General features: G+C 36.4%; 1 protein-coding gene across 6 annotated transcripts in view; it reads right to left on the bottom strand.

Annotated features, from left to right (window-relative positions):
* The window catches only part of BRD10 (bromodomain containing 10), a 191,256-nt gene that overhangs the window by 79,180 nt on the left and 97,055 nt on the right, over nt 1-15,021 (bottom strand). For all 6 annotated transcript variants that reach the window (XR_012127733.1, XM_073228564.1, XM_073228563.1 and 3 more), the window contains one exon: nt 13,031-13,146. Coding sequence is in view for 5 of the 6 variants with exons in the window: in XM_073228564.1 (XP_073084665.1) it covers nt 13,031-13,146 (116 nt within the window). In the remaining variant the exon portion in view is untranslated. The remainder of the gene's footprint in view (nt 1-13,030; nt 13,147-15,021) is intronic.

Here is a 15,021-nt window from a genome sequence, read left to right as displayed (position 1 = left end):
AATGACAGTCTCTTCAACAGATGGTGGTGGCAAAACTGGACAGCTACATGTAGGAGAATGAAACTGGACCATTGTCTAACCCCATATACAAAGGTGAACTCAAAATGGATCAAAGACCTGAATGTAAGTCATGAAACCATTAAACTCTTGGAAAAAAACATAGGCAAAAACCTCTTAGACATAAACATGAGTGACCACTTCTTGAACATATCTTCCCGGGCAAGGAAAACAACAGCAAAAATGAGCAACTGGGACTACATTAAGCTGAAAAGCTTCTGTACAGTGAAAGACACCATCAATAGAACAAAAAGGAACCCTACAGTATGGGAGAATATATTTGAAAATGACAGATCCGATAAAGGCTTGACGTCCAGAATATATAAAGAGCTCACACTCCTCAACAAACAAAAAACAAATAACCCAATTAAAAAATGGGCAGAGGAACTGAACAGACAGTTCTCTAAAAAAGAAATACAGATGGCCAACAGACACATGAAAAGATGCTCCACATCGCTAATTATCAGAGAAATGCAAATTAAAACTACACTGAGGTATCACCTCACACCAGTAAGGATAGCTGCCATCCAAAAGACAAACAACAACAAATGTTGGCGAGGCTGTGGAGAAAGGGGAACCCTCCTACACTGCTGGTGGGAATGTAAATTAGTTCAACCACTGTGGAAAGCAGTACGGAGGTTCATCAAAATGCTCAAAACAGACCTACCATTTGACCCAGGAATTCCACTCCTAGGAATTTACCCTGAGAACGCAGCAATCAAGTCTGAGAAAGACCGATGCACCCCTATGTTTATCGCAGCACTATTTACAATAGCCAAGAATTGGAAGCGACCTAAATGTCCATCGGTAGATGAATGGATAAAGAAGATGTGGTACATATATACAATGGAATACTACTCAGCCATAAGAAGTGGAAAAATCCAACCATTTGTAGCAACATGGATGGAGCTGGAGAGTATTATGCTCAGGGAAATAAGCCAAGCGGAGAAAGAGAAATACCAAATGATTTCACTCATCTGAGGAGTATAGGAACAAAGGAAAAACTGAAGGAACAAAACAGCAGCGGAATTACAGAACCCAAAAATGGACTAACAGGTACCAAAGGGAAAGGAACTGGGGAGGATAGGTGGGCAGGGAGGGATCGGGGGGGGGGAAGAAGAAGGGAGGTATTAAGATTAGCATGCATGGGGTGGAGGGAGAAAGGGGAGGGTGGGCTGCACAACACAGAGAGGACAAGTAGTGACTCTACAACATTTTGCTAAGCTGATGGACAGTAACCGTAATGTGGTTGTTAGTGGGGACCTGATATAGGGGAGAGCATAGTAAACATAGTATTCTTCATGTAATAGTAGATTAAAAATTAAAAAAAAAAAAAAAAGAAAGAAAGAAAGAAAGAAAAGGGGGATTACTCCTTGATAGGATAAAACTATTGGTAAATCAAAGATCAACGCATGCTTTAAATATCCTTAATGTTGATCACTTAAAGGGTGTCAGATGATCAGCTATGGAGGTACTCTTTTCTGATAATATTCCTTTCTCTTAATAAAAAAAAAAAAAAAAGCAGTTACTGTGTGCTGACCTACAATGAGTTCTGCACAGTGGTATAGAGGGCATGTCAAAATGTGGGCAAAGGGTCTGTTTGTTTCTATGCAGAAGATCAAGGCCTACCTTGGATACCCAGTAAATGAACTAAGATATGATATGAGGAGGAGCTTTCGGCATCAGCACTCTCTGGAGGACTTGTGCCGGGGGATGATCATCAAAAAGCCTCCACAGGGATCCGGACGATGCTGCGGGTGTGGCTGCATCCAGCCCACCGTCTCCTGGACTTGCCATAAGAAGGAGGAGGGAGATGTCTAGGCTGGCATGTGCATACAGTGAGAGAACGAATTTGACCGGATCTGTACTGTTGGAACTCAACCAGGAGTTGGGAGGGGTGCAAGTTGTAGCACTCCAAAATCTCATGACTATAGACTATCTACGGTTAAAAGAACATATGGGATGTGAACAGATCCCAGAAATGGGCTGCTTTAATTTGTCTGATTGTTCAAGTACCGTTGGACAATATCCATCATATCATAGATAAATTTTCACAAATGCCTAGGGTGCCTAAACGGTTTTCTTGGCTTCACTGGAGATGGATGGTAATTATAGATTTGCTTTGTTTATGTCACCGTATTCCTATTATGTTAATATGTGTGTGCAAATTAGTTAGTAGTTTAAAACCTATACATACTAAAGGTACTCAACAAGAAGATATGTCAAAGAAATAATCAATCCTCCCATGTTTCCTTCCATATGCTACATCTATAGCTTTTCTTCTTCCTTCCTAATTACAACCCTTAAATAGAATTCGTGCCTCATATCGAATTTACCAAGTATCATAATTCCTCAAGGTGGTTAAGATACCTCGAGACAAGTGCTGGGCACAGAAGCCACAGGGCATAAATCTGCAAAGAAGTAAAAAGCTAACCTTTTCAAACAATATGGCTTCTCTCTCACTTACCAACTTTACATTTCCCTGTATGGCCCCGAAAGATGACTGGTTAGCCAAAGACGGGTAAGATTCCTCAAGGGAAGGGAGGAACAACCTAAGACAGGCACAGTCGCAGGGGGGCCATCAGGTGAGAATTTAGGGACCAACAGAGGTGAGGCTCAGAACCTCACCCCCCTGCTTTGAGGGAAATCTTCTGCATCCGTGGATGTCTTGCTGCCCTTGTCTAGCCTGGATTTATACTTAGTCCATAGGCATACACCTGATCATCTGATCATCTACATTTGCCCTCTTACAGCACTAAACTATGTTTTCTACCTTTATCTTGCATCTACCTACCACTTCAGCATTTTATTTAAAATAAAAATAATAATAATAATAGAGGTAGAAATGTGGGATCAACATATAAATCAAGTACAAAAATCAAACGAATATTCATATTTGACCTGATTGTTTATAGGTCATAATGCGTGATCAAAACCGAAAGTTTCTGTGATGAATGCCCTTGCACTGTTCACCATGTAAGAATTTATTCAATATGTAAGAATTCGTTCACCATGTAAGAACTTGTTCGTTATGCTTCAGAAGATTGGAGACTGACGAGAATTAGGCTTGAGATGGATTAATGATTGTACATTGAGCATTGACCCCCTATACTGAATTTTATTGTTGTTAACAACCATTTGATCAATAAATATGAGAGATGCCCTCTCAAAAAAAAAAAAATACATCAAAAGGATTGTACACCATGACCAAGTGGAATGCAAGGATGGTACAACATTCGAAAATATATCAACATCATCCACCACATCAACAAAAAGAAAGACAAAAACCACATGATCATCTCCATAGATGCTGAAAAAGCATTTGACAAAGTTCAACATCCATTCATGATAAAAACTCTCAGCAAAATGGGAATAGAGGGCAAGTACCTCAACATAATAAAGGCCATCTATGACAAACCCACAGCCAATATTATATTGAGCAGCGGGAAGCTGAAAGCTTTTCCTCTGAGATCGGGAACTAGACAGGGATGCCTACTCTCCCCACTGTTATTTTACATAGTACTGGAGGTCCTAGCCACGGCAATTAGACAAAACAAAGAAATACAAGGAATCCAGATTGGGAAAGAAGAAGTTAAACTGTCACTATTTGCAGATGACATGATACTATACATAAAAAAACCCTGAAGACTCCACCCCAAAACTACTAGACCTGATATCGGAATACAGCAAAGTTGCAGGATACAAAATCAACATACAGGAATCTGTGGCTTTCCTATACACTAACAATGAACCAACAGAAAGAGAAATCAGGAAAACAACTCCATTCACAATTGCATCAAAAAAATAAAATAGCTAGGAATAAACCTAACCAAAGAAGTGAAAGACTTATACTCTGAAAACTACAAGTCAGTCTGAAGAGAAATTAAAGGGGAAAGTAACAGATGGAAACTCATCCCATGCTCATGGCCAGGAAGAATTAATATCGTGAAAATGGCCATCGTGCCCAAAGCAATATACAGATTTGATGCAATCCCTATGAAACTACCAGCAACATTCTTCAATGAACTGGAACAAATAATTCAAAAATTCATATGGAAACACCAAAGACCCCGAATAGCCAAAACAATCCTGAGAAAGAAGAATAAAGTAGGGGGGTTTCTCACTCCCCAATTTCAAGCTCTACTATAAAGCCATAGTAATCAAGACAATTTGGTACTGGCACAAGAACAGAGCCACAGAGCAGTGGAACAGACTAGTCTCCAGACATTAACCCAAACATATATGGTCAATTAATATTTGATAAAGGAGCCATGGACATACAATGGTGAAATGACAGTCTCTTCAACAGATGGTGCTGGCAAAACTGGACAGCTACATGTAGGAGAATGAAACTGGACCATTGCCTAACCCCATATACAAAAGTAAACTCAAAATGGATCAAAGACCTGAATGTGAGTCATGAAACCATTAAACTCTTGGAAAAAAACATAGGCAAAAACTTCTTAGACATAAACATGAGTGACCTCTTCTTGAACATATATCCCCAGGCAAGGAAAACAACAGCAAAAATGAACAAGTGGGACTATATTAAGCTGAAAAGCTTCTGTACAGCAAAAGACACCATCAATAGAACAAAAAGGAACCTACAGTATGGGAGAATATATTTATAAATGACAGATCCGATAAAGGATTGACGTCCAGAAGATATAGAGCTCACACGCCTCAACAAACAAAAAACAAATAACCCAATTAAAAAATGGGCAGAGGAACTGAAAAGAGAGTTCTCTAAAAATGAAATACAGATGGCCAACAGACACATGAAAAGATGCTCCACATTGCTAATTATCAGAGAAATGCAAATTAAAACTACAATGAGGTATCACCTCACACCAGTAAGGATGGCTGCGATCCAAAAGACAAACAACAACAAATGTGGGCGAGGCTGTGGAGAAAGGGGAACCCTCCTACACTGCTGGTGGGAATGTAAATTAGTTCAACCATTGTGGAAAGCAGTATGGAGGTACATCAAAATGCTCAAAACAGACTTACCATTTGACTCAGGAATTCCACTCCTAAGAATTTACCCTAAGAACGCAGCAATCAAGTTTGAGAAAGACCGATGCACCCCTATGTTTATTGCAGCACTATTTACAGTACACAAGAATTGGAAGCAACCTAAATGTCCATCGATAGATGAATGAATAAAGAAGATGAGGTACATATACACAATGGAATACTACTCAGCCATAAGAAAAGGGCAAATCCTACCATTTGCAGCAACATGGATGGAGCTGGAGGGTATTATGCTCAGGGAAATAAGCCAAGCGGAGAAAGAGAAATACCAAATGATTTCACTCATGTGTGGAGTATAAGAACAAAGGAAAAACTGAAGGAACAAAACAGCAGCAGAATCACAGAACTGAAGAATGGACTAACAGGTACCAAAGGGAAAGGGACTGGGGAGGATGGGTGGGTAGGGAGGGATAAGGGGGATGGGGAAGAATAAGGGGGATATTAAGATTAGCATGCATAGGGGGTGGGTGGGAGAAAGGGGAGGGCTGTACAACACAGAGAAGACAAGTAGTGATTCTACAACATTTAGCTATGCTGATGGACAGTGACTGTAAAGGGGTTTATAGTGGGAACCTGTTATAGGGGAGAGCCCAGTAAACATAATATTCTTCATGTAAGTGTATATTAAAGATAACAAAAAAAAAATAAAGAAAGAAAAGGGGGATTACTCCATGATAGGATAAAACTAACTGTAAATCAACAATTAATGCATGCTTTAAATATCCTTAATTTTGATCACTTAAAGGGTGTCATATGATCGGCTATGGAGGTACACTTTTCTGATAATATTTCTTTCTCTTAAAAAAAAAATGCAGTTCCTGTGTGGTGACCTCCAATGAGTTCTACACAATGGTATAAAGGGCAGATCAAAGTGTGGGCAAAGGGTCTGTTTTTGTTTATACAGAGGACCAAAGCCTAATTTGGCTACCCAGGAAATGAACTAAGATGCGATATGAGGAAGAACTTCCAACATTAGCACTCTCTGGAAGAGTCATACCAGAAGAAGATCATCAAAAAACCCCAACAAAGATCCAGGTGATGCTGCAGTTATAGCTGCATTCATCCCACCGGTTCCTGGACTTGCCATTGGAATGAAGAATGAGCTATCTAAGCTGGCCTGTGCATACAGTAAAACAGCAAATTTGACTGGATCTACACTGCTGGAACTCAATCAAGAATTAGGAGAAGTGCAAATTGTAGCGCTCCAAAAACTTACAACTACAGACTATCTACTGTTAAAAGAACATATGGGATGTGAACAGTTCCCAGGAATGGGCTGTTTAAGTTTGTCTGATTTCTCTCTGACTGTTCAAGTACAGTTGGACAATATCCATCATATCATAGACAAATTTTCACAAATGCGTAGGGTGCCTAACTGGTTTTCTTGGCTTCATTGGAGATGGCTGGTAATTATAGGTCTGTTTTGGTTTTGTAACTGTATTCCTATTATGTTAATGTGTGTGCACAATTTAATTAGTAGTTTAAAAGCTATACATGCTTATGTTACTCTACAAGAAGATATGTCAAAGAAATAATCAATCTTCCTATGTTTTCTTCCGTCTGCTACCTCTATAGCTTTTCTTCTTCCTTCCGAATTACAACTTTTAAATAGAATTCGTGCCTCATATCGAATTTACTGAGTATCATAATTCCTCCAAGTGGTAAAAATACCTCAAGACAAATGCTGGGCATAGAAGCCACAGGGCATAAATCTGCGAAGAAGTAAAAAGCTAACCTTTTCAAAGAAAATTGCTTCTCTCTCACTTACCAACTTTACATTTCCCTGTATGGCCCCGGAAGAAGACTGGTTAGCCAGAGACGGGTAAGATTCCTCAAGGGAGGAACAACCTAAGACAGGCACAGTCGCAGGGGTCCATCAGGTGAGAAATTGGGGATCAACAGAGGTGAGGCTTAGAACCTCAGCCCCCCTGTTCTGAGAGAAATCTGCTGCATCCGTGGATGTTTTATTGCCCTTGTCTAGCTTGGATTAACACATAGTCTACCGGCACACACCTGATCATCTACATTTGCTCTTACAACACTAAACTATGTTTTCTACCTTAATCTTGCATCTACCTACCACTTCAGCATTTTATTAAATAATAATAATAATAATGAGAGAAATGTGGTATCCACATATAAATCAAGTATAAAAATCAAACAAATATTCATATTTGAACTGTTTATAGTTCATAATGCATGATCAAAACCGAAAGTTTCTGTGATGACTGCCCTTGTACTGTTCACCATTTAAGAACTTATTCACTATGTAAGAATTTGTTCACCATGTAAGAATTTGCTCGTTATGCTTCAGAAGATTGGAGACTGATGAGAATTAGGCTTGGGGTGGATTAATGATTGTGCATTGAGCATTGACGCCCCTATACAGAATTCTGTTAACAACCATTTGATCAATAAATATGAGAGATGCCCTCTCAAAAAAAAAAAACTGAAATACACTCTCAAATTTGTTTCTGCTACAAATTCTTATTTGTGCACATTGGAGTTTAAGTCTAACCTCTGGCAGTTAGCAGTTGTAAGACTTTGGGCAAATTCCTTAAACTTTCTCAGCATCAGTTTGCTTATTTTGCACAATGGAGACAGTGGGGTAATACTAGTACTTACTATTATAGTATGTGTAGCACATAAATATTCAACAAATGTTAGTTAATAATTACTCTCAATTTATTTCTGTTTCAAATTATTGCTTAAAGGTTTTAAGAGAGATGAGGGCTCTATTATAAACTGGAATGCGTCCAATGGATAACAATAAAATCAGTTTCCTTTCAGGAGTATCTACATATGGGTAGTATGAATTTTCTCCCCTTAGTCTTCTTCTCAGTTTCAGCTAACAACTTTGCTTTTATTTCAGGGAAAATGGAAGCAATCAGACAAGTACATTTACATCTCACACCTCATCTGCAACTTAAGACTTTCAGTTGTATTCATATTGTCTTCCTAAGCTAACCTCTCCACTTTTGCATCTTTTCTCACCATATGTCCCTTCCTTTGCTGAGACCATTTTTGCCTATTATATCATTTCCCCCAATATACAAACACATTATTTCTCCCATTAGTAAGAACAAACAACAACAAAAACAAAGCACTCTCTCTTGACACTGACTTGTCCTTCCAGGTAATAACTTATTTCTCTGCTCTACTTTATAAGTAAAACTCCAATTTCTCTCCCCTAATTCTCTTGAACATATTCCTAAGACTTTTACCTACTTCTCTATGAACACAGCTCATTACGGCCATCATCAGTGATCTCCATGTTGCCAAATTCAATTATGAATTTTCAGTCCTCATCTTCCTCAATCCATCACAACAAGCAGCCCTCTTTTCTGAAGCACTGTCCTTACCTGGTTTCCAAGAGACCACTTATCTTACTGAATATCCTCCTGTCTTACTGAACACTCCTTCTTAGTCTCTTCTGCTGAGTCTTACTCATTTCCACCACCTGTAATTGTTGGAATGCCCCCAGGGTTCAGTCTCCTTTCCTCTCCATCTGTGGTCACATTATTGGTGATTTCTGCCCGTCTCCTAGCTTATATGTAATGTATATTCTGACAACTCCTAAGTTTATACCTCCGGCCTGGCTTAATCTCTTGAACTGGGACTGGTATACTAACCTGCCTACTCAGTAACTCTAACTAGATGTCTAAAAAGCGTATCAAACTTAACATGTTTGAAATCCAGACTCTTGAAACCCTGCTCCCCCCAAACCTCCTACTCTATCAGTTTGTCTTATCTTCAGTAATGTCAATTCCATTATTTCACTTATTTAGACCAAAAACAATGGGCAGCAACATTTTATTCCTCATTTTTTTGATACTCCATAGTCAATCCTTAAGAAAATTCTGCCAATTGTACTTTCAAGATACATCCAGAATCCAACTACTCCTTGCCATCTACACTGCTACTGTCCTGTTCCAAGCCACCATTATTTTTGGTTTGGAATGCTAGACTGTAACTGATTTCCCTGCTTTCATCTTTGTCCCACTACACCACTCTCAATAAATCAGGCAGAGTGAGTGCTTTAAAACATAAGTCAGATTACAGCCCTTCTCTGCTTAAAAATCCTTCAGTAAAGCTTCTCATCTCAGTCCAAGTAAAAATCAAAGTCCTTGAAGAGCTACATGATCTGGCTACCCTTCCCTATACTTTCTGACTCTTTATTCTTACTGCTTTCCTCCTCACTCATCTCTGGTTACACTTGCCCTTTTGCATTTTCTCTAAATGCCAAACATGCTTCCAACCTTAGGGCTTCTGCATCTTCTTTTCCCTCAGATATCCAAATCCTCATTTCGTTCAGGACTCTGTTCAAACATCAACTCATCAGGGAAGCTTTCCCCAATACACTAGTAAAAAAAAAAATCATCCTGACCAAATTAGGCATTTCCTATTCCCCTTACTCTGCTTCATTTTTCATTCCAGCACTTACTGCCATCTAATGTGTCTGTTTCTTGCATCAGAATGTAAGCCACAGATGAAGGCAGAAATTAATAACAGAAGGAAAACAGGAAAATTCACAGATTTGTAGAAATTAAACAATCTACTCTTAAACAACCAACAGATCAAAGAAATCATAAGAGAAATTGGAAAATACTTATAGATGAATGAAAAACGAAAACACAACATTCCAAAACTTAAGGGACACAGTGAAAGCAGTGCTAAGAAGGAAATTTATAGCTATAAATGCTTACATTAAAAAAGAGTTTCAAATCAGTAATGTGACTTTATACATAAGAAACTAGAAAAAGAACAAACTAAACCTAAAGGTTGCAGAAGTAAGAAAATAATACACATTAGATCAGATAAATGAAATAGAGAACAGAAAAACAAGAGAAAATCAATGAAACCATAAGCTTGTTTTTTGAAAGGATTAACCAAATTGACAAACCTTTACTAGATAGACTAGAAAAAAAGAAGATTCAAATGACTAAAATCAGAAATGAAAGTGGGGCCATTACTACTATTTCTATAGAAAAAGGAATTTAAGAGTACTATGAATAATTGTATGCCAATAACTTGGATAACCTAGATGAAATGGACAAACTCCTAGAAACATGAAACCTACCAAGAATAAATCATGCAGAAATAGAAAATATGAATAGAACTATAACTAGTAAGGAGATTGAATCAATAGTAAAAAAAATTTCTTGACAAAGAAAAGCCCTGGACCTGACTGACCTATCAAACATTTAAAGAACACCAATCTTTTTCAAACTTTTCCAAAAAACTAAAAGAGAGGAAACAGTTCCTAACTTATTCTTTGAGGCCAGCAATGACACTGATGTCAAAGCCCAACAAAAACACAAGAAAACTACAAACCAGTATCTCCAAAAAAAACCAATGATGCAAAAGTCCTCAACAAAATATAAGCAAACAGAATTCAGTAGCATATTAAAAAGGATTATGCACCATAACCAAATGGGATTTATTCCTGGAATGCAAGAATGGTTCAACATACAAAAATCAGTTTAAGGTACTACACCACATAAACATAATGATGGAAAGAAACCACATGATCATTTTAATTGCTGCAGAAGGAGCATTTGACAAAATTCAACATTCTCTTTTGATAAAAACACTCAATAAACTAGAAATAGAGGGAAACTATCTCAACATAAGAGAAGCCACACATGAAATGTCACAGCAAACCAAGACATCATACTCAATGGTGAAAGACTGAAAGGTTTTCTTCTAAGACCAGGAACAAGGCAAGGATGCTTGCTTTTGCTACCTCTAGAAATTCTAGCCAGAGCAATTAGGTAAGAAAATGAAAAGGTATCCAAACTGGAAGAGTAAAATTATCTCTGTTCATAGATGATACGATCTTATATAAAGAAAATCCTGAAGATTCTACAAAAAATTGTCAGAATAAATGAATTCAGCAAAGTCAGGAAACAAATTCAACACACAAGAATCAGATGCATTTCTATATACTAACAATGATCAATCTGGAAAGGAAATTAATAAGATAATTCCATCTATAATAGCATCAAAAATAATAAAATACTTCAGAATTAAGGACATGAATGACATACAATGAATACTACAAAACACTGGAGAAAGTAATTAAAGATGACACAAATAAAGAGAAATACAACCTGGGTTCATGGATTGGAAGACGTAATATTTTTAAGATGTTAATACTACCTAAAGTGATTTACAGATTCAATGCAGTCCCTATAAAAATTCCAATGACATTTTATTGCAAAACGCATCCTAAAATTCATATAGCATCTCTAGGTACACCAACTAGCCAAAACAATCTTGGAAAAGAAAAAAGAAGCTGGAATATTCACACTTGCTGATTTCAAAACTTACTACAAAAGTACAGTAATCAAAATAGTGTGGTAGTAGCATAAAAATGGACATATAGACCAATGGAATAGAAAAGAGAACCTATAAATAAACCTTCCTGTATATGATCAAACAGCTTTTTGTTAGGGTGCCAAGACCATTCAATGAGGAAAGGACAGACTTTTCAATAACTGATGCTGGGGAAAACTGAATACCCACATACAAAAAAAAAAAAAATAAGTAGGACCCTTATGTAACATACTATATTAAAATTAACTCAAAATGGATCAAAGAGATAAATGTAAGAGCTAAAACTATAAAACTCTTAGAGTAGAACATGGAGCAAATTACATTGGATTTTGCAATGAGTTCCTGAGAATGACACTAACAGCATAAGCAACAAAGAAAAAATAGACAAACTGGACTCATAATCAAAAAATTTTATGCATTAAAGGCACCATTAACACAGTAAAATGTAATCCAAAGAATGGGAGACAGTATTTGTAAATCATATAGTCAATAAAGGATTAATAGCCAGAGTATGTAGAAAACTCCAAATTCAACAACAAAAATATAAACAAGCTGATTGAAAAATAGGCAAAGGGCTTGAATAGACATTTCTCTGAAGATATACAAATGGCCAATAAGCACATGAAAAGATATTCAATATCCCTATCATTAGGGAGATGCAAATCAAAACTATGTTATATCACCTTACACTCATTAGAATGGCTACTATCAAAAAAACAGAAATAACAAATGTTGGTGAAGAAATTGGAACCCTTGTGCACTACTAGTAGGAATGTAACATTGTAGTCACTGAAAAATAGTATGGTGGTTCTTCAAAAAATTAAAATAGAATTACCAGATGATCCATCAATTCCACTTCTGGGTATACATCCCCAAACATTAAAAGAAGTATTTTGAAGAAATATTTTATATGTGTATGTCCATGTTCATAGCAGCATTATTCATAATAGCTAAAATATGAAAGCCACTCAAGTGCCCACGGACAGAAGAATGGATACCCAAAATGTGGCATAAACAAACAATGGAATATTATCCAGCTTTAAAAAGGAAATTCTGACATATGTAGCAACATGGATGAACCCTGAGAACATTATGTGAAGTGAAATAAGGCAGTCACAAAAAAATGCTGCATATTACATGAGGTACTTAGAGTAGTCAAAATCAGAGACAGAATGCAGAATGGTGTTGCTAGGGGCTGGGGGAAAGAGGAATGGAGAGCTTATTAAATATAGCAGGTATAGAGTTTAAGTCTTAAAAGATGATGAGTTCTAGAGATGGATGGGGTAATAACACACCATTATTAATGTACATAATACCACTGAACTATACATGTAAAAACTTGTTAAGATGGTAAGTTTTGTTTGTGCATTTAACCACAATTAAAAGAAATAGGGGAAAAATAATGTAAGCCACAGAACAGGGGTTTTGTTTATCAACAAGACTCTTTCAGGGCTTAGAAAATGCCTTGCTCACAGTGGGCACTCAAAAATCTGTTCAATTACAAATCAATGAAAAACTATTAAAAGATTCCAGGACATCTTCCCATAATCATAGATCAAGAGCCCTAAAATAAGTAAAACAAATATAAGGCTTGAATTACCTGTTTCTTTGAAAAGCTTTCATTAACTTTGGTTCCCATGGCAGCAATTCATTTAAAAGACGTATCAATGTACTATGCAATTCTTTTACAGCTTGCCTCCGAAGGTACCATTTCCCCTAAAAACACAATTTTAAAAGTAAATCCCTTTGATTTAATCTAAAGGTAAATATCCAGCCTTATTTTCTGAGTAAAAACCAAAATGCCAATACCCATCAAAAAAATCTTCTTCAAAAGGTTGCAGAAATGGGAAAATATCCTATTATAAATTTTATTTCATATATTTGATATATAAAGATTCTCAACTCTACAGGATAAATCTAAAACCCACCTATTCAAACCAGAGACAAAAACCTTTAAAAAGTTCTTAATTGGGTCAATTGTAAATACTTTAATAAACCATTTACTAAATATATATAAAAATACAAACATTAAATACATAATAAACATTCATTAAATATGAAAATGATATGGCTCACTTTTGTACAGTTTTTGTAATTTTCCCAGAGTGGGGGGAAAAAAAGAGAGAAAAGCAAGGATTGCTATCATATTCAAAAGTAGTCTTCTTAACAAACTTCCTTAGGAAAATTTACAATTATTTTAAAATGTTTCTAGCACAGGAAAGCAAACAAGTAGTCATCATTTTCAATACTATGATGCTACATTAATAGTCAATAATTACTGACATCCCTCCATTTGCTAAATATTATCCTAAATATTTCATTCACATAAATAGAGTTGGGGTGGGGAAAGAGGAAGGCAGGAGTCAAGTGAACATGAGTATGCACATGTACTCTAACAGGTAGGAAAACCCTTTGAGGTATGTGCACTTTTAGTTCCACTTAACAAATGATGAGACTATGGTTCAGAGATTAAATGGCTTGTTTAAGGTCCTATGACTTGAACTCAGATCTGTCTGATGCTGAAGTTCAAGTTCTTAGAAGTATATAACCTCTTAAAAAATCTTTATCACATAAATTCAGTATCACATAAATTCAATCTGACATAGATTATAAAAACCTCTAGATACACTTTACTAGTACCCATAAAATATTTGAATACCATAGGAACAATGCTTACAGAAGTTATATCTCTAGGTAGCTAACTCCCCCTTTCTGCACAATGTTAGTACACAGTTATGAACATCACCACCATCATCATCATAGTAATTAACTGTTATACAGTCATGTTCAATTTTTTTTTTTGGGCAACAGCTTTGAGTTATAATTCACATACTATACAGTCTACTCATTTCTTTTATAACAAGATAAACAACTATGTATGTCATGGACCACATTTAACATGCAAACAATTAGATTTCATCCCATAGCAACTATTAGGTGAGTCAATCTGCACATATGTATACCATTAAGGCAGAAAAGTTACCACTCTAAAGCAAAATACATTCTAAAGCTCTGATAAATTTTTCCCAATTTTATATATACACACATATATATCTAAACCCATTACCATTTTGGTTATGGAAAATTTAATTACACAAAAGTTTAGCACTTGATAGTATAGTTTCTACTGCCCCCAAATTATTTGCTTTAAAAGAACAGAATGTTTAGGCAAATAGAAGTAAACTGCCAGATTTTTACATCTGAGGTTTTTGTATCTTGAAAGGGAATAGGAGGATGCAGGATTATGTGCACATGTGCACATAAAAAATATGGAACCTAGACTAATTCTTGTGTCTTCTTGGTAGCCTGACAAATCATGGTACTGTGAAAATTTCAAGAGAAGGAATTATTTCATACAGCATACTAACCTAGGCAGACCCTCCCTCTTGTGAAATCCTCTCTAAAAGGATCCAAGTTAACAATGAGTTGTATCACAAAGTTTACTTTTCCTTGAAGAAATGTTATGAGAGTATAAAATGCTTATTCTAACCAATTTCAATGCCCTCTAACTTAATATATATATTTTTTACCTTCCCTTTCTTTATATTGCATATTCTCAAATTGGGGTAGTGATGGTATGATATTATTTGA

This window comes from Manis javanica, chromosome 2 (assembly GCF_040802235.1).
Source record: "Manis javanica isolate MJ-LG chromosome 2, MJ_LKY, whole genome shotgun sequence".
Lineage (NCBI taxonomy): Eukaryota > Metazoa > Chordata > Mammalia > Pholidota > Manidae > Manis > Manis javanica.
The sequence above is the reverse complement of the archived record's forward strand: the minus strand, read 5'-3'. Positions and strand labels throughout refer to the sequence as shown.